This window comes from Poeciliopsis prolifica, unplaced genomic scaffold, assembly GCF_027474105.1.
Source record: "Poeciliopsis prolifica strain line A6 unplaced genomic scaffold, Auburn_PproV2 SCAFFOLD001, whole genome shotgun sequence".
Classification (NCBI taxonomy): domain Eukaryota; kingdom Metazoa; phylum Chordata; class Actinopteri; order Cyprinodontiformes; family Poeciliidae; genus Poeciliopsis; species Poeciliopsis prolifica.
In genome coordinates this window covers 18,617,541-18,638,196 of record NW_026562376.1, presented here as the reverse complement: position 1 = coordinate 18,638,196, position 20,656 = coordinate 18,617,541, and the positions used below count along the sequence as shown (strand labels likewise).

Genomic DNA, 20,656 nt, shown 5'->3' with positions numbered 1-20,656 from the left:
TGCCAAGACGTTGTACATTCACTTCCAAAAGCAAGCAGTGGATATAAAGCCACCTAAATGTCAGATGCGAGATTAGAGACCCTCCATGCAGTTTCAGACTGTCACAAGAAAGACATTTTGTGTCACCGCTCATGGAAATTTGATTTCAAGTTGGCTTGTACTTTAGACCCACACAAAGCAAAACTGTGCATAAAAACGGCGATGCATGAGCCAATTTGTTGGAAGCAAGGTTTTCTCTGCATCTTCAAACAGGGAGCTTTTTATTTCATCTCTGTATGAAAGCTGCTGTTTTTATTTTACAAAGAAAAATGTATGTATTTGATTTTTGGTGGGAAATTGCATTTGTCTCTCCTTAAAATCTCTCCTTAAATCAACAATCTTTTCCAAAGTAGTGGGAGGAAATTCCCACTGCTAAAACAAAACCTCTACTGTGACGAGCTCGATCTGAACAAAGGGTTAAACACTGATAGTTGCAGCTGATTACATAACTTCATTCTGTCGACACAGAATGTATCCTGCATACTTATGTATCCTGAAGTATGTAGTTAGGAATAAAATGTGTACTAATCTGACTTGTGAAAAGACCAAAAGACTGTATAACCTTCAAAAATTACACATTTAATATTTAAGATAGAAATGACATATTACACTCCAAGTATGGGTTGAAGGCATTTTGAAATGATCGGTGTTGAAGTCTCGGATTTTATGTCCGGATATTTTATTTAAAACATTTTTTTTTATGACTTTTTATGTTTTTATTATAGTCTGGGAATATTTTTGTCACCCAGAATGCAATATTTTGCTCAAACACCTTTTTGAACTCATAACCTACAATGCTGGGTTGCATATCGCAGGCGGTGAACAACATTTTATGGTTCTATAACCAGTCGGTGTTTTTCACTGTCGTCTGCTGGTGTTTTCTGCTGATCTGTGGCATGTGACCCAGACAGCGGTCCATGTGGGGCACAGAAGGAGCTGAGATACAGCAACAACTTTTGCTGCAAGTTTTGTCTGTTTACAAATATGTGACATTGGGAAAAAAAAACTTAATAATAAAATTATCTTAATATTTAAGATAGAAATGACATATTCCACTCCAAGAATGGGTTGAAGGCTAACAAAAGGAATTTTGCACCTTAGAAAACTGCTCATTGCGGAAAACATCCTTTGCAGGTGCTAGAGATGTAGTAAAAGTATTACTTTTCAGCTAGATAAGTCAGACAAAAGCTGGCGTATGAGAGCTTGTGTCTGCACACCTATTGACAGTGAGCACTGGAGAGTGGGGTTAGTGCAAAATGAACAGCTTTTGCTGACACGGACAGGTTGTCCCTCAGTGTTTGAAACTTTGAGAGCCGTTTTCTTCAGAATCTGGTTCCCAAGTGCCAACCCTGATAAGTGGTGTTTTAGTACTGCATCTTTATGCAGCAGATCAATTTGTTCCAGTGAATGGTTAATATTTAAATCAATCAATCAATAAAATTTTATTTGTATAGCAGATTTCAGCAGCAAGGCATTTCAAAGAACATCGACTGAAAAGCCCTAATTGGGCTGCTCCTAATTAAGGATTGCTTTAAAGTCTTCCTGTCCCTCTCAAAGCCAATTCCTACTTTTCTTCAGCTGCTTTACAGACCTTTCCCCACGATTTATTGAACCCGTTTTGCTCTCTACTGGTGAAGCATTCCCCGTGCTAATAGCTACAAACTTATGCCCAGGTTATAATCAATCAGTCTGTGGGGTTATGTGTCGCAGAGGTGTTTCTGGCACAAGATCTGAGCCAAAATCTATTTTCTATTCTCAGGATTTGTTTTCACAACCACTCAGATCTGCTAATGTTTGATAATCTGCTAATACCTTCATAATAGCTGAGTGGAAGTTGTTGTAGTCGTGTGTCTTCTCCCTATATACTTCTGTGTGTTGAGGTCTACGACTGGCACATGTAAACGCAAAATCAAATGTCTGCCACAACTGCTGCAAAGCTTTTAATATTTTTCTGTTGTGTCTCACACACACACACACACACACACACCACGCAAACAGGGATGCTATGGTAAATAAAGCCTCACTATAATCCATGAGTCATTATGGGCTCAAATGACTGTAATTTCACATTCAACATGTAATATAACCGCTCGTTCTAATCCATTTCTACTATAATTACTCAGAATTTAAACAGGCACCAAAATCACATTGGCGTATTATTGGTGAATAGCAATAGGTGACTCCATTGTTCATTATGATAATAAAAAAAAAAATAGATTCCACAGTCTGTTCAGTTTAGGGCAGCCTTGCTGCAGAAACGTCTGAGCTAAGAGTTTGAACTTCCAGGCATTTGGGGGCCATTTGAGGACATAACAGGAAGTTATTACTGATGGCGCACCAAAGTGAGGTGGGTCAAAACCAGAACAGCCTCGTTAATGAGGTGCGATCCCACTGCGATGGCCAGTCAACCAACACCTCGGGTAATAATCGCTGGATCAGAACACAAACAGTTCCTCAGCTTCCAGGATATTTTGATTTAAAAAAAAAAATTTATTGGCTGTTTAAGCCGACTGCCAAAACACCATCAGCATTTGGATGATGAGGAGGAGTGGGGAGCTTTATCCTCTCCAAGGTATTCTTGGCTGCGTGGTACGGACTTGTGTGTGACCTCTGACCCCTTGAGGTGACCTACGCTGAATCTACTGTGTCTATTTTCAGGCCCAAGGAGCATGTAAGCCTTCTGTTAACGTGATAACGTTTTCTATCCAATATGGTCGTAAAAGTCACTGTGGATTAAAAGTTCCGTTTTTTTTTTTTTTTTTAAGCGATTGGCTGCAGTGTTGGATCGGATCCTCAAAGCACTTGTAAAGCAGCTCTTCAGTGACATTCTGTTCCTAATGGATTATACAGCCGTGTTCTCAGGCAATTTTTAAATCATTTATATATCGATCGCACTCTATCATTAAGTGCACTAAAAGCTCCAGTCCGCTTGTTCCTGCTTCTGTTCAGGAATATCTCTGTTCCTTATCTTTGTTTTCAAAAAGACTTTCCTCCGTCTCGCTTTTATCTCGGATAATACGCAGATTTAATGTGACAAAAACATTTTTCTCCCAATCTCTAGCTAAAGACAAATATATATATACATATGTGTGTGTGTGTGTGTGTGTGTGTGTGGGGGGGGGGCTGCGTGTGGGTGGGCGTGTGTGTTTCTTTTAAGTTGCCTCCACTGCTTTTATTTTGTCCCCCAGGATCCCACTGACTAAGTAATTAAACTTCTGAATCACAAAAGAGAGGATCTCTTGTCACTGAATTCTACAAAGGGCAATGAGAAACTCTTGCTCTGAATGAAAAACAAACCCCAGATTAGTGTGTTTGGGCTTAATTTAAAAAAGAAAAAAGAAAAACCTTCCTACTTCTGGGTCATGCACAGATATATTTTTTTTTCTAAATGCCAGCTTTTAGTCAAATGTTTCCTCTTTGCTTTGGTGGAAGATGTTAAAACATGAATATTTATGCAGCCAGTAACAGTACAACAAAGGCCTGACTATTGTAGCGGTTTTCTTTTGCGTTGCCATGTCTCGCTTTGGGCTCTCTTTTTTTTCTGCCATTTTTGAAATTCCCCACAGACTATTTGTCTTTGGGTAGGAGCTATTTTAAATCCCGGGGTCAGCCGATGATGACGGGGAACATTTCCAAGAGAAACCAGATGAGCGCCGCGTATGGTTGAAGCGAAGTCAGAGAAACATTGCCAGCTTTTTTTTCTTTTGTCCGGGGACGTGCCGCCGTGTCCTCTCTGCATCGCAGACACCGAACGTCTGCAGGACACCGAACGTCTGCAGGACACGTCTCCTTAACTTCGGGGCTAAAATAGGTCTAGTTGTTTTGCTGCATGACTCACAGACAGTGAGCTGCCAGAGACCCAGATGAGGCTTTGGGTGCCTGCGAAATGCTCAGAACCGTGATGGAAGTGTAAGTGCTGGAAGATGCTTCAGAGGAAACACTGGAAGGTTTTCTGTGGCTTTGGATGCTGCAGAACTGTGGAAACTAGCCGGCGATACAAAAAGTTTTACACACACACACACACACACACAGACACACACACAGTTTGAGATCCCAGGTTTGTGTGACGGTGGAAGAAAAGAAACTCCAAGTCGTTTTCCAGCTTTAAAATAATGTTTCAAAAAAGAAATCTATTTATTCAACTAATACATCTGTAAAGAAGAAAATAAATAAACCCGTACCAACTTGGCTGCATAAGTACAAACAACTGAAGCAACTTTTCAGTCAGTTTCCTCATTCAGTCTTTGATATGAGTCTGTTTTGATTTGATTGATCTTTTTTCTGCAAATCGATCTGAAAAAATTCTTCTCAACAGCCTTAAGACTCAGTTCTGAACTTTGACTGTCTTCCATTAACGCATCATTTTGTTTATTTGGAAGCATGTTTGGATTCAAATTTCTTCAAGACATTTGCTCTCTCTTGACACTCAAACTGTGCAAATTTGACTTCTGTGCTGCAGGCATTGCTGTCACTGATTTGTCATATAAAAATGCTTTCCATATTGGTGAGTTATTTTGACGGAATGGCCCATGTCTGATATTAAACTTCTCAATCTTATCCATTTTGACATCTGAAGCTGAGCTTCAGTCTTCTAAAGCGACTCTTTTGTTCATCCATGAGGGTGAACCTTTATGAATTGTGAACAAACATTTAGTGTTTATAATGTCATTGTTGTTACAAAACTTTTCCATTTACTGACAAATTCTGTACCATTTTAATCTTTTCTTAACTGACATGTTTGTACAATTAGATCATTTAAAATCCTCTGCAGCCTCCTGAAAAACTATGGATTCACCTGCAGCAGGCAAAGTACGCAGCCAATATTCATAGTTAATCAGATTCTCTACAATTGATGAAAGTTTTTGACTCATAACTGTGAATACTGGAAATGAGTTCAAAAATCTGAATGCTTACGCAGCAAGATTACTCAGCTGCTTCTTCTCTTTTCCCCCTAGATTCTCCCTTCAACAAGTCTGTTTATTCTTCAGCTGACTAATGCAGGAGACGCAGCAGGCTGAAGGTATAGAAAAGTCTGAAATGATTTATCATGGTCTCATTTTTTTATATCAAGATCCTGGCATTCAGACTTTTTATTGTCTTCACGTGAAAGATGCTGCTTGCAGCATGAGGCACGAATCAATACCGCCAATTGAGCAAACCCAAGTGGACTCGAAGTTCAATAAATACTCATTCCAGTGAATCTCATTAAGCAGGGCAGGATGCAAAGCAAAATTCACCTTGTTAGATTGAGGGAAACGGAAATAAATATGTTTGAAATGTGATATTAAAATGCCAAAAATATTTGTTTCATCCAGAGTTTTAGCACAAAGGAAAACATGCATGGAAAGCACTGTTGAGAATTCATTCTCTTGCAAAGAAACACGGAGCACTGAAGTGTTCTGCACCGCATAAAAATGAAGCCTTTGTAGATTTGCATCATTTCAGTTTGGCTTCCAAGAACTCCCATTCCCCAGCTGACTTCCAGACCTTGATTGTGTAATGAATTCAACTTATTAAACTCCAGTAGCTGTCTCATTAACTGCCTCTCTCGGTCTGCATGCATGCATTTATCACCTTGGAAAAAGTTCAGATAAAAGAACGGCCCGGTGGTAAGATCCAATCTGGACGCAGATAGACGTTTCCTGTTAGCTGCGGTGCCTCGTAAAACGTTTCTCCTGTTTTGTCACATTTCAGCCTTTATTGGGATTCGATTCTCGGGGATTTTATATGACAGCTGTGCGTACGCTTCAAGTAGAAGGGAAATTATTATTATTACTTTTGTCTTCCACCAGCAGAAGGCTGAGAAAATATTCGCTCCATTTCTGATACACCTAAATAAAGCTACAGTGAATCCAGTTTAGTCTCACTACATCTGCAGCTGTAGCTCAGTCTACTTATGGAGTCGGGACAATGGAAAGCAAAAGTGGCCTAAAAGTGGCCTAAAAGTAGCCTATGTTTTACCTGATGGGGCACAATGTTGCTGTTTTAGGGTTGCTGATGCTGCTGCTGATGCTGCTGCTGATGCTGTTGCTGCTGCTGCTGATAGCGCGTGTTCATCTGAGACTGTAGACATTAAGAAAACATAGGAGAGATGGCCGTTGACTGAGCAAATGTTTTGAAGTAAATTATAAAAACATTTAAATTTGCGCTCTCCGTCTAAGTAAATCTTAACCTCTGAGTGGTTAATCTGCATGGCAACTCAGCTGCAGAATGCTTTAAAGATCAAAATAACTCAGAGGGGCTAAGTTTACAAATCTATGGATGTGTTAGCATCTCTGAGATTTAAGGTGGAGCGAAAAAATTATTTCATAATATATTCACCACATAGTAATGAAGTAAAAGCCTGAATGAAATTCCAAATAAGGCAAATGAAAAATTGACATTTTAATATTTTATGAAGATTGATTAATTTATTTGACAATTAAAATTATGTTAAAACTTGAGAGTTTTAACATAATTTTAAAACTCGAGGTATCTCAAGTTTTAACATAATTTTCATAATTTTCATATTTTTTTTCATATTTTTCCATTTTGGAACATTTTTATTGACCGAACTGTGCCATGTCTGGCTTTCTATTAGCCTGGCCATTGCCTTTCTACACAAATCTACCTGACTCTCATCTCTCTTCAGTACTACATATGGGTTTTCTCCTATTGAGCTGGATTTCTCAGGTTGAATACGGATGTAGTAAGTTTTTATTCCTCTGGGTAAAATTGGGTAAAATGCCTGCAGCAACCAATAGTTTTTCAATAGCTGATAGTCCGGACTCTGTACAAATCAAAATGTTGGAAAACTAGCAGTTTATTTTATTTATTTTTTTTTTGAGGTTCCTCATTCAGTTCACTGCTGCTCACCTCCAGTCCAGGTCCTGTGTGCAGTGGTGAGGTCTGGTGGATCAGAGAGCAAACCAGAAGCAGGCTGTAACTGCTCTTTCGGTCGTGTTCCTCAGGTGACAGTCGCGGTACGGTTTGTTGATGTCAAAGTGATGGAGAGTGCCCGACCCAGAGCAGAGGGAGCCACTGAGGATGTGTCTCTGTCTTCTCTGCCCTGCCTGCAACGCACCGGGCATTTTGAATAGCTCTGGGCCAGCCTAATGAACCCTCAGTCAAAAGTTGTATCTGAGTAAGACACAACTTTTGTGTCTTACAGTGAAAAGTTCAACCCTTTTCATTGTTAAGGTTTCACATTGAGTATTTAAAATCACTTTGGATTTTGAGTTTTATAAATATTTGTGATGCATTATATTGCTGCTAACCTTGAAACTTTAGAGATCAACTCTTTTGGATCAGTTACCTTCTGATAGTGTGTCAAACAGCCTGAATAGAAAAATATTTATGGGAAAATTTTGAGCTATTGTTCTTCCTAGCTTTTTGGGGGTCGTGGGAGAATAAGCCACATTTTCCATTCTGGGGTGTAGAGCTAAAGTAAAAGTTGAACACTAAGCAGGATGGTTTCCATCATGTTTCAGGTAGTGACAGAGAAGACCTCCTGCAGTTTAGAGTTTGACTACACATCTTCTTCCTCTTCTGTTAACCTAACAAATCATATCAGAAACAACAACAGCATAAAAAAGACCACACATGCAGCTCAGCAAAAGCGCTGCACACTAGTTGAACTCGTCACTCGTCACGCTGCCAGACTGGTCAAAGTCGGCCCAACAAGCGCTATGGCAACCCTGTAGTTTTCCCCCCCCCCTTTAAAGATGGACTATATTAATTTCCTGTATAATACATTGTGGGAGCTAATTATAAGGTGCTACATGCTTCCCTGTGTCTTCTGTGACGTCGACGTCTCCCAGGCGACATCAATCCACTCGACCAAAACATGCTGCTGCTGTCTCGGGGTTTAATTTAGCAGATTTGATCTGGAAAATGTATTCAGCGTCATATAAACCAAAACCTACTTCTGTTTGATTCTGTGTTTTCTATTAAATTTATGTCGAGTCCTGCAGCTGGAACTCTGTGGGGTCGGCTATTATTCCAGCCCTGTTTCGTCAGTTCATAACAAGGAGACGGCATGTTAAAAACAAGTTTTTTTTTGTTTTGTTTTTTGCCTAGTGTCTCTAAATGATTCACTCAACTCATTGCCATGTTATGTTAACCGAATAATTTAATTATGTGCATGTTTATCTGTATTTAAACACCATTGAGATTCATATTAAATACTGTCGCTAAGACATATTTCTTTTGGACATTAGTGCTTTAGATTACTATTACTAACATTATTATTGCGTATCCTCGTGTTCATTTTTATTCGTCATCTTGTCCTACAATTGTTATAAGTGAATCAGCTCTCTCTTGGTTTCTGATTGATTCACAGAGTGCATATATTAAACACAAATGCAGCAGGCAAAACTCTAGTGTCTTGTAATATTCACAGCTCTGATAATTGCTGGGCTTCACATTCATGAGTGTTCATTTAAAGATTATAGAACAAATTAATTAAGGGAGGGGATCACCCTCTAAAATTTGAATTTCTAACACTTAAATAATCCATCCGCTTCAGGACGAGCAGCAAGCTAAGGCGAGGTGGTGTAGTCTAACGGTACAAAATGGACCAACACTTAAATAAAAAAATAAAAAAAGAAATAGAAATTTTAAAGAAACATGCAACAAGTATGACATTTGGGGTATAAAAATTTAGATTATTTTTTCAGAGCAGGTATTTTATATTTTCCAAGAAGTAACTTTTCAGTGTGCTTGAGCTTTCTCCAGAAAGAGTAACCTAGTTTTTGTTTTTTAGCTTCATGCACTCCAGTAAAGAAGTTTTCATGGAGATTAGGAGAACCTTTGATTACGTATTGACGAGGAACCTTCCTGACTGACTACGAATGCAGTAGCCAGATGAAGATGCCCGGGATACCCAGGTGCTTGGAAATCTGGGCTGTTAGCGAGCAAATGCTAGAGCAGAAGTTCAGGAAACAACTAAAGCACAGTTTTCCCTCCAATGGTTAGTCCTTAGATAACAGGCTGGATTATTTACAAATCCAAGCATGAATACAAGTCTGCTCCGATTATGTTTTGATATAGCCACGTCTTTGTTTTCAGCTAGCTATACTAGCTAGCAGACGCGCAGATATCAACTATGCAGATGACAAAGCAGTTAGTCAACTGTGAAACATTTGCCTTGAAGCTATGATTTAAATCCGAGTTATAACCTAAAGCAGAGTTTCTCAAACAGCCTGAGGACCACTTCCAGCGGTGCCAAACTCCAGTCCTCAAGGGCCACTGTCCTGAAGTTTTTAGATGTGCCTCTGCTGCACCACGCCTGAATAAAATAACAAGTACAAAACACTGGAATGAAAAGGCTTAATTGGCTGCTTATTGTGTAGATTAGTTCTCCAGAGCCTTGCTAATGACCTAATTATTTTATTCAGGGGTGGTGCAGCAGAGGCACATCTAAAGGTTGCAGGACAGTGGCCCTTGAGGACTGGAGTTTGACACCTGTGAGTTAGCCCAATTTAGCAAACACTCACAGACAACCTAACTTGAAATTACAACCCAACATCTGCATATATGCGACCTGAAATTAAAGTATTAGTCTCTTAACTAAAGAGAAGTTTTATTAGCGTGACTGGCCATGACAAAAACATGAACAAGTCGAGGGAGTTTTGAGTTTTTTACAAATTCTGAAAGTGTAGATCGTAAACTTTCTAATAAAACGCATGGAAATTAAAAAAAAAAGTTAACTATAAGTGTTGTGTGCATTAAAATAATTTTAAGGCAATTGGTCACTTAGAAGCACAATAAAAGAAAAGTAATTTTGAGTTGCTTTGGCAGAAACAAAAATGCTCTTCTGCACAATTATTCACCCATTTCTATAAATTGTATTTATCTGTTGTATTTATTTGCCGATAAATCATGTTTAATTAAATTAAAATGATCATAGATGTTGACGTGATCTGGTTTTACGTCACTCACACGCTGTTATTTTTAACTGCAATCCCATGATAAACTAACTTCCGGTGTCGAACACTAAAAAAAACCCCGCCGTTTACATGCAGTACCTTGCGGGCCAGTAGGGGACGCCCGCGGACCACAGTCTGAGAAAGACTCACTGGCGCCCCGAGAACGAGCTGGTTTCCATGGAGACCGAACGAACTCAAGCCAGAGCGAACGCAAGCTAATGATGAGCCACTGTTGACAAAGACGTCTTCTCAGCCACAAGTGTCCTCAAGTGTCGCTCTCCTCTCTCAAGTGCTGTTGATCTGCTGCGTCTAGAGGAAGCCGCTACGTCACTGACATCACCCAGACAAGATAAGTGTAAAGTTTTGTGCGCCGATAAGTAAATCCGCACCTATTCCTGACAGTTTCCGTTAGCTGCTCTCCACGCAGTTCGTCCTCACATTACAATGATTAGATCGCAGCACAAGTCTCATGTTACGGCGAAACTCGAAAGGGCTTTTGAGAGAGGCTGTGATGGCATACAAAGTGAATGAAAGCCAATTTACTACGACGACAGTCGGAAAGAAGCACTAATTAGGCGCAGGGCTTAATGCGGTTGATCAGCCCTTGGACAGAAGCCCATCAGCAGAGCCACTCCTAGGCCCTCATCATGTGAAAATGAAGTCCCATCTCTAGCCTGCATCTGACTCCTAATGCTCTCTCAGGCTCATGAGCTTAGTGGTGATTGATTCTCCACATAAACATGTATTCAGATCACCGCAGCAGCATGGAGAAGAATCTGGACCTTGCTGCTTAAAATAAGAGGCTTTAGTGTTTTGCTCTATTAATAAAAAGTTGTAACTTTAAGAGCTGCTTAGATAAAAAAAAAAAAAATTAATTAAAACTACACAGCTAACTTTTTCTTTTCTTAGAGAGCATATTAACAAGTCACATACTTTGAAGTTTTCGAAGTTTTCACCCAAACAAAACTAAAACTTGGAGCAGGACATTTATGAGATATGGCCAGTGTATCACTGTGTCTAATCTCCAAATAGCCCAAAATATTCCACAACACATTTCCTCATTACACCACTGACAGATCTGGGTCTCGTGCTGTTGTGATGAAAAGTGTGTTGGTTTCACAGTGGTTGCCGCAGTAATTGGTCACTTCACATTCATTTCTTCTTCTTGGCTATGGTGAAGAGCACGTAGACACATAAATTAACTCCCTGGGTTTTTGATTAAATAAAAGGTCTTATTTTTACATGTTTGTGTTCGGAACTTTTGAAGAAGAATAAAAGGTTAATAATACACAACTGACATCTTCTTGAGCTGCATGTTGCACAAGCGTTGCTGCTCTACTTTCCCTCCCAGGAAGCGGTACACTTTTTTCCATGCTGTATTTGCCTTCCTGCTTGTTTACAGTCCATGTTCTGCTTCCACTACCATCAGACTCTTTACACAAAACCATCAAACCCTCACTTCTTCTATGCAAACAAAGAAGAAGTGAACCTTGAACCTTTCATGGCTGAACAGCCGTGTAAATTTTGTGACTCCATGTAAACCAGATAAATCCTCCTGAACAAGTCATGTGAAAGACCACAGCAGACGCAAGAGTGTCTATAAAAGACCGGAATTCCATGCCTAAGCCGACGTATTGTCGTCTGACGCTGCGATAAAGTCGGAGCGGAAATAAAAAGATTGGGAAAATCTATATGAAATGCCACTCTAACAAGGCTCTTGGGACCCCGGCCGCCTGCGTCTCTTCAGCAGGAAGAGAGCGTCACTGATCAAAGAAGTGTTTAAAGAATCCAGCACACAAAGCCTGCTGTGCTCCACAAACACATTCTTCATATTACGTTCACGGATTGGTTTGGTTATCATGTGCAGCCTTCAGTCGGAGGAAGCAAAACTCTGGCAGGTACAGCGTTCCTCCAGCATGTTTGTTTATCTACTGCAGGGGGCTCCATTAGGGTAGTGTAGGTTTTCTATAAAATGTGATTTCTGGTCGCAATAAAAAAGACAGCAGATGGTTTTGCATAAAACAGAACAAGGATGACTGAGCAAGACTGGAGAAGGAGGTCTTCATAGGTCTCTGGGCTCATTCGTTTAATCGGATCAGGTCAGGAGAGAACTCGCCCTGATGCTGGCGAACATCTGTGGCTGCGGGTTTAGCAGCTCTGGTCACATGATGATATTTTTATTACAAGAGACAATGCTATTTTTACAGGGCCCACTGCACTTCTTGCCAACTGAATAAAAAACGGTATACCATGCTGGTGTTGTTTTTGAAGATAAAAACTTATTATTATGATTATTGTTAAACCTCTATTTATCCAGAATAAAGACATAAGTTCTCATCTTCAAAAGAGGCATTTATGACATAAAATCATTGAAAGATACATACCAAACAACAGTGCATTAAGAGGTACAATGTCAGAATGTGTAAAATAATAAGAACAAAGACATGGTTAAAGTTGCAGCATGTAACTTTTATAAAAAAAACTATGCCTTTTATATATTTGTTCAAACTCTCACTATATTGTGACAGTTTGGTACAAGACAGATGTTTAGTAAAAAACCTCAGGCTCCTCCACGGCATTGTCAATCAATCTCATGTATGGGCTACTGATTGTGCTAATGAATGAGAAACTACTTACTTTTACAGGAAAACTTCTTATCTGCCATTATTAGTGGTCATGCTGTCTAACCTTAGCATTCATGGCAGGCTCTGCTGTGGGAAACCTATAGTAGAGTAGCAAAGAGCAATAGGTAGGGTGTAAGCAGCGGGTGCACAAGTTGAACAAATCAGGAGGAACTTATAGATACTCCTCCTGATTTGTTGTTTCTGACCAAGCTGTATATTTCTGCAGATGGCAATAGCTCGATTTGCTCACAGATTATCTGTCTCATGTCACACTGTCATGTCATTGTGACAGTTTTAACAAAAAAAAAAACAAATTTTTTAAAAGTTTCATACTGCTTTTTCGAGATCAGAAATTTATCAAATACCGTCTTACATTTCTGCTTCCTTCTTCTTTGATAGCATCTCAGGAATGCTCCCACCAGCTTGCTTTGCGTCACTCAGTAACAGCATCCACGCCACAGAGTATTGTCAGTGTGACCTGGAGCTCTTACATATCAATATCTGATCGCAAACGAGTTTTTATCCAGCTCAAAACTGGTTCAAAACAGCAGATTCCGCCATGCATCTCTTGCCTCACACATTTAAAGCAAAACGCTTTTTGACCTGCATATAAGCATTTATAGATAATTGACATTTCCCCCAAATTACGGCAATTAATTGGATTTATAGCTGTTGAGTTGAGGGTACTTTTAAAGGATCTCAGAAGTACTTATGCTGTGAAGGTCTGCTGGACCCAACTAATGCAACTTTCCCCAAACAGCCTGCAGCCAGGAGGATTTCAGCTTTGGCAGCCAAGTTGTGCTGAAGTGTGAATAGTGTGAAAATTGCCATGAGCCTCTTCTGAACTCAAGTTGTTGGGGAAGTAAAAAGAAAAACCTGTGCTTGCAGTGTTCTTTTAAAATAACTGAAAAAAAGACCAGAGGTATATTCTGTGTGTTTTCCAGTTGACTGTAAAAAATAAATAAATAAAATGACATCAAGAAAGTAAAAAATATGTCTATTTAAAAACAAAATCAGGATTTAATTATGATGTTGTTACTTTCTGGTTCTTTTGAATAACTCTTAGACAAAATCTTCATTATTTCCTCATGTCATGTAAAAGTCTTGGCCTAAGCCAATTGTCTTTGCAGTCCTCGAATGACCTTGATTAAAGCTTCACATACTTTGGCTGGTATTTGTACTTGTTTTCAGTCCAGCGCTTGAATATTTGTAAAAGAAATGTATGAGTTTCTTAAGCACCTTCAGTCTGATTTATGAGCCAGATTTATCAACTTAGAGGTCTGCTCTGAGGCAGATATAATCTGTGCTTTATTACACTGCCGAACGTCTCATACAGTGCTCTTAAAAAGTCTTCGCAAATATATGCAGCTGTTGAATCCAGCTAAAGCGCATATTGATTGCGCTGCTTATTGGAGCATTTTGCATGTAGCCTGTTTGGCTTCCTCATCATTTCGATGATCAGTGATCACAGCATCACTGCACTTGAAAAGATGACTGCTGCTCCATGAATAATGTAAAATGTTGACTTTGTTATAACTTTGCTCTGTCTCTGCATTTGTTAAATAAAAAAAGAGAAAAAAAAACTTTCACCTTTCTCATTGCTCCTTTCATCACTAAGGTCTTTTAAGTCAAGATCTTTACATCTTTGAAAATAGTACAAAATATGCAGCAGAGCAACGGCATTCATCGTTCTGCTATGGGAATAATCGCAGCAGTGTAAACGTGTGCACTGTATTGTTATCTGCTAGTCTCTTATCTTTAAATATTTCACATGTAATCACGGGATGATTCCCTGATTAGATTGTTTTTTTGTTTTGTTTTTTATTCATTTAAATGACACGGAATGGAGCTGCAGTCTTTCCTCTCTGAACATTAAATTCAGACCATACCTTCAATAAAAAATATTTTCCAATTTCTCTCCAAATGGATATTCTGCATTCCCGGTTTGAATGGCGCAAGAAAAAAAAAAACATCAAAAGATGGTGATGCAACAATGAACTGAATATGGGCCTCATATATATATATATATATATATATATATATATATATATATATATATATATATATATATATATATATATATATATATATATTTGCACTGGTGGCCTTCTGCACTCATATAAGTGGTTTCTTTTTCCCTGGCAGCCGCCATTCCCTTGTCAATAATTCAGCAGTCAACTTTTTCCTTTTTTTTTTCAACGCTCTCTCCTTGCAACCCACGCTTGGATGAGGTGGGATTTCAAATTTCCCCTCTTTGTGAACTTGCAGCTGTAAAGCAGTGAAAAGTTTAGAGGTCACTTTTGAAGGCAAAGCAGTGAAATTAACTGTCGCATGAATATTTAAAGGTGCAGATCGGATCCATGGGAAAGGAAGCGGTGGAATGACCTCCCACAATGCATCATTTCGAAGCAACGTACTCCTCAGCAGCTTCCCGATCTGAACTCTGATGCTGCGCTGAAGGCGAGGATTCCCTGCAATGTATTACATATTTGATGCAAACATCACTTTTTTGTTGTTGTTTCTCAGAACGCTGCACTTTTATTGCATTACTTGCACAATTTCCATGTTCAAACGAAGTCACAGATTAGCTTTTGATTTATCTCTTCTCCCTCTGACATAAAAAAGTGGGGGTGGAGAAAACAGATTAAAGTTTAATTTTAAGACGTTGCCGACGAAACCACTCGTAATAAAAAATATATTTTGACACCTAATCTTCCTTCCTGTTTTCAGTGTTTTGCGGAGAGCAAAAAAATTTGTCAGCGTAAAGCAGATTCATGGAAATCTGCCCAAGGAATAAAAATTAGGACCTACTGAAGTGAATTCCTAATAGAGATTCTAAACAAAAACCTTTCTGCATTTCATCAGTTTTAACGACGAGCACTAATATGTTTTATTTTGTGGGCAATTTGCCCATATTTTTTAAAAACAATACTTTGCAGCATACACGTCCACTCTGGGCCCTTCACTTTGATTTTCAAACTGCTTTGAGAAGTAATGCATAGAAAATTGTGTTTAATTTAGCTATCGTTGCAGAATGGTGATAAGAAGTGCATCCGGTACTGAGGAACTCTTCCATTGGCTCTTGATCAGCTTTATGGTTCTGCCGGCTCTATTATCCTTCCAGGTGGGGAGGCAGTGACCACTGGGAGACGGAACTGTTGATGATGTTCCCAAATAATACATTGGCGGTAGGAGGAATGTGTCAAAATGACATCTGGATGGACGTAAGGACACAGATGATTCACTGCGGCAACCTGCTGAAATAATCCAGCTGTCAGATTGTCGTCTTTGTGTCGGTTCCGGCCGATTGCTTGAAGTTGCTGATATTTATAAGTCGGCCTGAGCGGCAAATTTCTTCGTTACAATCAAGCCGAACGCCGAGCTATTTCTTCATACCAGATTTTGGACACGTTTAGGGAGCCACCGTCGCCAGCGTTCGCTGCCAGGCGAGCTGTCGGCCCAGTTTAGGTAGAACGTCCAGAAACCCGCATCAGATATCTTAATCTTTTCTCTCCCCGCTTGTCTTGTTCCCATCAGGAGTCCTGTCTCCCAGCAGCAGCCATGTGAGAGGAGCTGTCAGCATGCAGAGGATGCCCACATCCAGCTAAAACAGAGCAGTCCTCCCCCTTCCCATCCTCCGCACCTGCTCCCATCCTCCTTCCCATATGAGGACAAGAAGATGACTATCACCAGCCGGCAGTCCTTTAATGTCCTGACGGTCATCTTCCTCCTGCTGTCCACTGCAGGTATGTAAAAGTCAGGATTGTGTCCATCAGTGAGTCAGCCTTTCCGGCCCTCCTCAAAAGTTTGTCTCATTAGACAAACTCAGCAGACAGCTGTGTGAGACCTTCAGGGGACGTTCGTCCCTGTGCTCTAAAAGGTAGGCCTTGTTTCAGGAAAGACAAAAAAAAGCTTGTAATGTTGAGACATAAATGCAGAGAAAACAACAAAATGTGCAAACGTTTTGTCGGGAAAAACTGGGAGACAATGCTGCCAAATACGGTTCAGATTTCTGAGGGTCAGAAGAGTCGATGTGAGGACAAATCCTGCGTTTAGAGCCAAAATGTTGTCGTATTTGGTAGCAAGAGCCCAAAAAGGGGCTGCGTTTGTTGAAAAAAAGGAAAACTGTAATCAACAAGCAACAGAGAATGCTTATATACACTAAATTCATTTTAAAACTTTTATCTGCTGCTCATTCAATGTTTTCAGGTATATATAAAGTTGGTAGAAGTTTATGCACCAAATAAAGACAAACAGCTTTCCTTTGTCTGAAGTTAAGTCAGACCAAACATCATGTTTTGCATCAGTTTGAATTACCAAAACTATCTCTGTTGCTAAATGTCTCTTAATCAGGGAAAGAATATGTCAAAAATGTGTTTGTTCAGATCTCCAAAGTCAGAAGTTGACATACATTGATTGAGTATTTGGCAGCATTGTCTTTCAATAGTCTTGGGTTTTCTTTCTCAAACTTCCTTCTGACAGAACTGGTGGAGCCGAGTCAGGTTTGTAGGCCTCCTCGCCAGATTCACCCATAAACCCTTTGTAGGACTGAGATCAGGGCTTTGTGACGACCTCACCAAAACAGTGACTTAGTTGTCTACTTTATAAGTTGTCAACTTTCCGAATAGGGGAGTTAGTCAATGCGAGCTGCAATGAATGTCCAAGAATAATTTACAGTCAAAAATGTAAAACGTCACGCCAAATCCACGTAAAATTCAAAGTAATTAACTGGTGAACTCTGATTTTAACTCAATCAGACATGTTGCTTTAATGCCTCAGAGCAAAAGAGACAAGAAACGTATAGATGTGAAAGCAGCGATAGATCAACAGGACGTTCAGAGGCTTTTTGTTCCGCTTGCAAAGAGCCGTGGTGGTTTTCAGCTTGTAAACAAACTGCGTCGAAGAGAGCCCAGCTGTTAATGGCGGCCTGAATCCCAGAAGGTGTTAATGAAATTAAGCAGGTGGGTGTGTGCCGCAGCGGCAGTAGCTTCGTGAGGAGCAGCAGATTTTTAGACTTTCTCGAGAGAAAGACAAGTTACTTACACCCGAAGTGACACGAGAGCACGACACGTCGACAGGCGTCCTTTTATTCATGCTTTGTCTGATGATTATGAGGCACAGAGAGAGCAACAAATCATATTAGCATATCTACAAACAAGTTGGAACAATACATAAAATAACTCTTTTTTTTTTTTTTTTATGTTTCATGGATTTGTACTGAGTTCCCTTTACACTAATAACCCTAAGAAAAATCCTAGAATTTACTCACTACTTTACTAATTTGAGCAGATGAATGAGCAGAGAGAGAGAGAGAGGTCAGGGAGGAAGTCGTGGAGAAGATAAACCAGTTTATATATAACACTATCTTCTAGGCTTCTGGTGTCTCTCTTCACACCCAGCATTCCCAGCCGTTCAGTGACAGATCATGCAAAAAGAGGATTAATCCGGGAAAACTAAAAAGCAAACTTCACAATTACGCATTATTTTGTGTTGGAATATCAGAGAATCTTGATTAGGAACGCTGACGTCTGTGGTCGTAATATGTCAGAATGGTGCATTGATATGTTTGCAAGGTTTCTTCCTTATTTCCCTGTCAGCCTTTAGAGCCGCTTCACGGCCTGTCCTGTTCTCTGTCGACTCCTCTCTGCTCTTTCCTTCTGTTCAAACAAAGATTGAATATTATTAAAGAGATACACATGTCGGCAGCCTCAGCAGTTTTCTTTATGAGTACGCACAAGTCTAACGTGTAAGAGAGCAAGTGCTTGAGCTCATTAAGTGTGTGAATAAATGTCCTCTGTGCAGTTTTTATACCGCCACGGCGCAGCACAGCTGTCTCACTGCGAGCTGCAATATGTTTTCATGCACTTATTATTGGTAATAAAGATCAGACAATGCTAAGTAGCTGGCGCTGATTAGTGAGGACAAAAGTGGAAGAGTTGTGGCGTGTTTTAATGTCACAGTCTTTGTTCTTATGGAGTTGCTCTGCTATCAGATGGAGTCTGAGCTCACGCTGAAGTCAATTCCCAAGATTTCAATGTCAACAAAAAGGTTATTTCCTGCCCGATTCGACTGCAGAAGCTACACTATTTCATTTTTTCCCAGTAAACACCAAGAATGCAGATATTTATCTCGCTCTGACGCTGAAAGAACTTGACAGCATAGTTATATAGGAATGCAAATGAGCAAGAATTACCATTTGCTCAGTGTGGTTTTCTTTTACTTTATGATGAGCCTCCTTTCCTAACTTTGTCCCTCCAGATTCCACATAAAACAGAGGGAGGGTTTTGGGGGGTTTTTTAAACAAATTGTAAGGTTTTGTCCTTCCAGCTTCTACCAGAACACAATCCAGGAATTTGTCGGTAATTATTTCAAATCATGTGAAATAACTACGCGAGCGAGGACTGTGTTTGGTTTTGCCAGATACTGTTCATACTTGGTTCTTTTTGCGTACCTCATATTATCACATGGAGTCTTTCTGTGTCCAGCAGCTTCCAAAGCAAACAACCAAACAAAAAGAACAACATTAAGTATTCAGAGGTCTTCCGGTGGAGCAGCTGCAGGCTGCGAGACTTTTCCTTTAAGAGCAGTATTCCATCAATAAATCTAATAAGGGGTTTCAGAGCCGGGAGATAAACACAATTTTCTGCCTCAAAGGTCATGAGTTGCATTTGCTCTGAGTGGATGGATCTGGAACAGCAACAATGACTTGTCGTGTTCTCCTCCGACGTTGCAGCTCTCTCGGCTCATTACCGGGTGTGCGAACCCTACTTCGACCACAAAGGGCGGTACCACTTTGGATTCCACTGCCCACGCCTCTCAGACAACAAGACCTACATGTTCTGCTGTCACCACAACAACACGGCCTTCAAGTACTGCTGCAACGACACAGAGTTTCAGATGGTCATGCAGGTCAATCTCACCACCACCGCGGACGGTTACGCACACAAGTAAGTCCGCATTAAACTGCCTCGGTGCCTTTTTCCTGATAAGGCTTTTTAAAAGATTTGTAAGTTTAATCAGGGTGAAATATTATAATAAATGTCTCTTATCATTTAAATCATCCTCAACACTCTGTGCAGAAGGAAACATAAAGGGATCTTGACATACTCTTGGTGATTGTGCCAAAACTCTATAGCACTTTTGAAAAGTCACACACCTATGAACGAGAAAGGTTAAAAATAAACCCAAGATGAGGGTTGTATTTGGGAACATAGTCTTAGATCAAAGACAGACTGGGTTGATTTAATACCGCAGGCTTGGATTATGGCTTTAGAACAGCATACTGAGCAGAGTCGAGTCGATATTGTATCAGGTCCTTAGAAAAATTTTAATTTGGACCCCGGTTTCCAAGTATGCCCATCGGCCTCCACCATAGTGTGGAAGCCTGTCAGCGTGAATGGAATATTTCTTTATTAAACTAAAGAAACAAGAAGAAATTCTTGCTTGAATTCAAGCAAGACTGTTTGCGTGTTGCAAATTCAGGAGCCCTAGTTTCATAATTTAGTACCCAAACAAGATGAGATTGGATATATGCAGATGTATGGAGCTGAGTTTCGGCTCAAACGTGTTAAAATGCGTAAGATGAACTGAGCCAGCGTTTTGCTGGCTTCTTTTTGTGCAGGACGCAAATAATATTCAGTCAGTTGTGAACTAGAATCACTATGACAACCCAGTGACATCTACATTGTCTACATCTACACTTCTTATTCCATCTTGTTAAAGAGATTCCGTGGAGTTTGATCAGGTTGCTGTACAACTTGTTAAAAATGAAGGACGACGAGGAACTTTCTGGTCTCTTCTCTAATAAAATAAACTGGGTCACCAGTGTTTGATTAAAGCGACCCAAATTGCTTCCAAACAAAGTCAACAAAGCATCACGTTGTTTTTTTGGGGGTTTTTTTAGTAAATATATGTCACGGTCTTGGGAAAATTTGTGTCAGACCGAGCAAGCAAACACTGTTAGGCTGTTAGGCTATAAATGCATAAATCGTGTAGTGACATCATTCATTCATTTACTTATTCATTCTCCTCGCTGGCTTGTTCGTGGTCACAGGAGGGGTGTCTGGCTCATCCCAGCTGTTACTA

At 39.9% G+C, this 20,656-nt stretch overlaps 1 protein-coding gene across 3 annotated transcripts in view; it reads left to right on the top strand.

The window, feature by feature from the left end:
* shisal1b (shisa like 1b) overlaps nucleotides 1-20,656 on the top strand; it is a 48,786-nt gene that overhangs the window by 8,256 nt on the left and 19,874 nt on the right. For 2 of the 3 annotated variants that reach the window (XM_055029063.1, XM_055029071.1), the window contains 2 exons: nucleotides 16,109-16,317; nucleotides 19,305-19,518. In XM_055029063.1, coding sequence (XP_054885038.1) covers nucleotides 16,251-16,317; nucleotides 19,305-19,518 — 281 coding nt within the window. In that variant the 5' untranslated portion in view covers nucleotides 16,109-16,250. Of the gene's footprint in view, nucleotides 1-14,828; nucleotides 15,050-16,108; nucleotides 16,318-19,304; nucleotides 19,519-20,656 lie in introns of those variants that run through there. The other variant, XM_055029054.1, reaches the window with a different exon arrangement.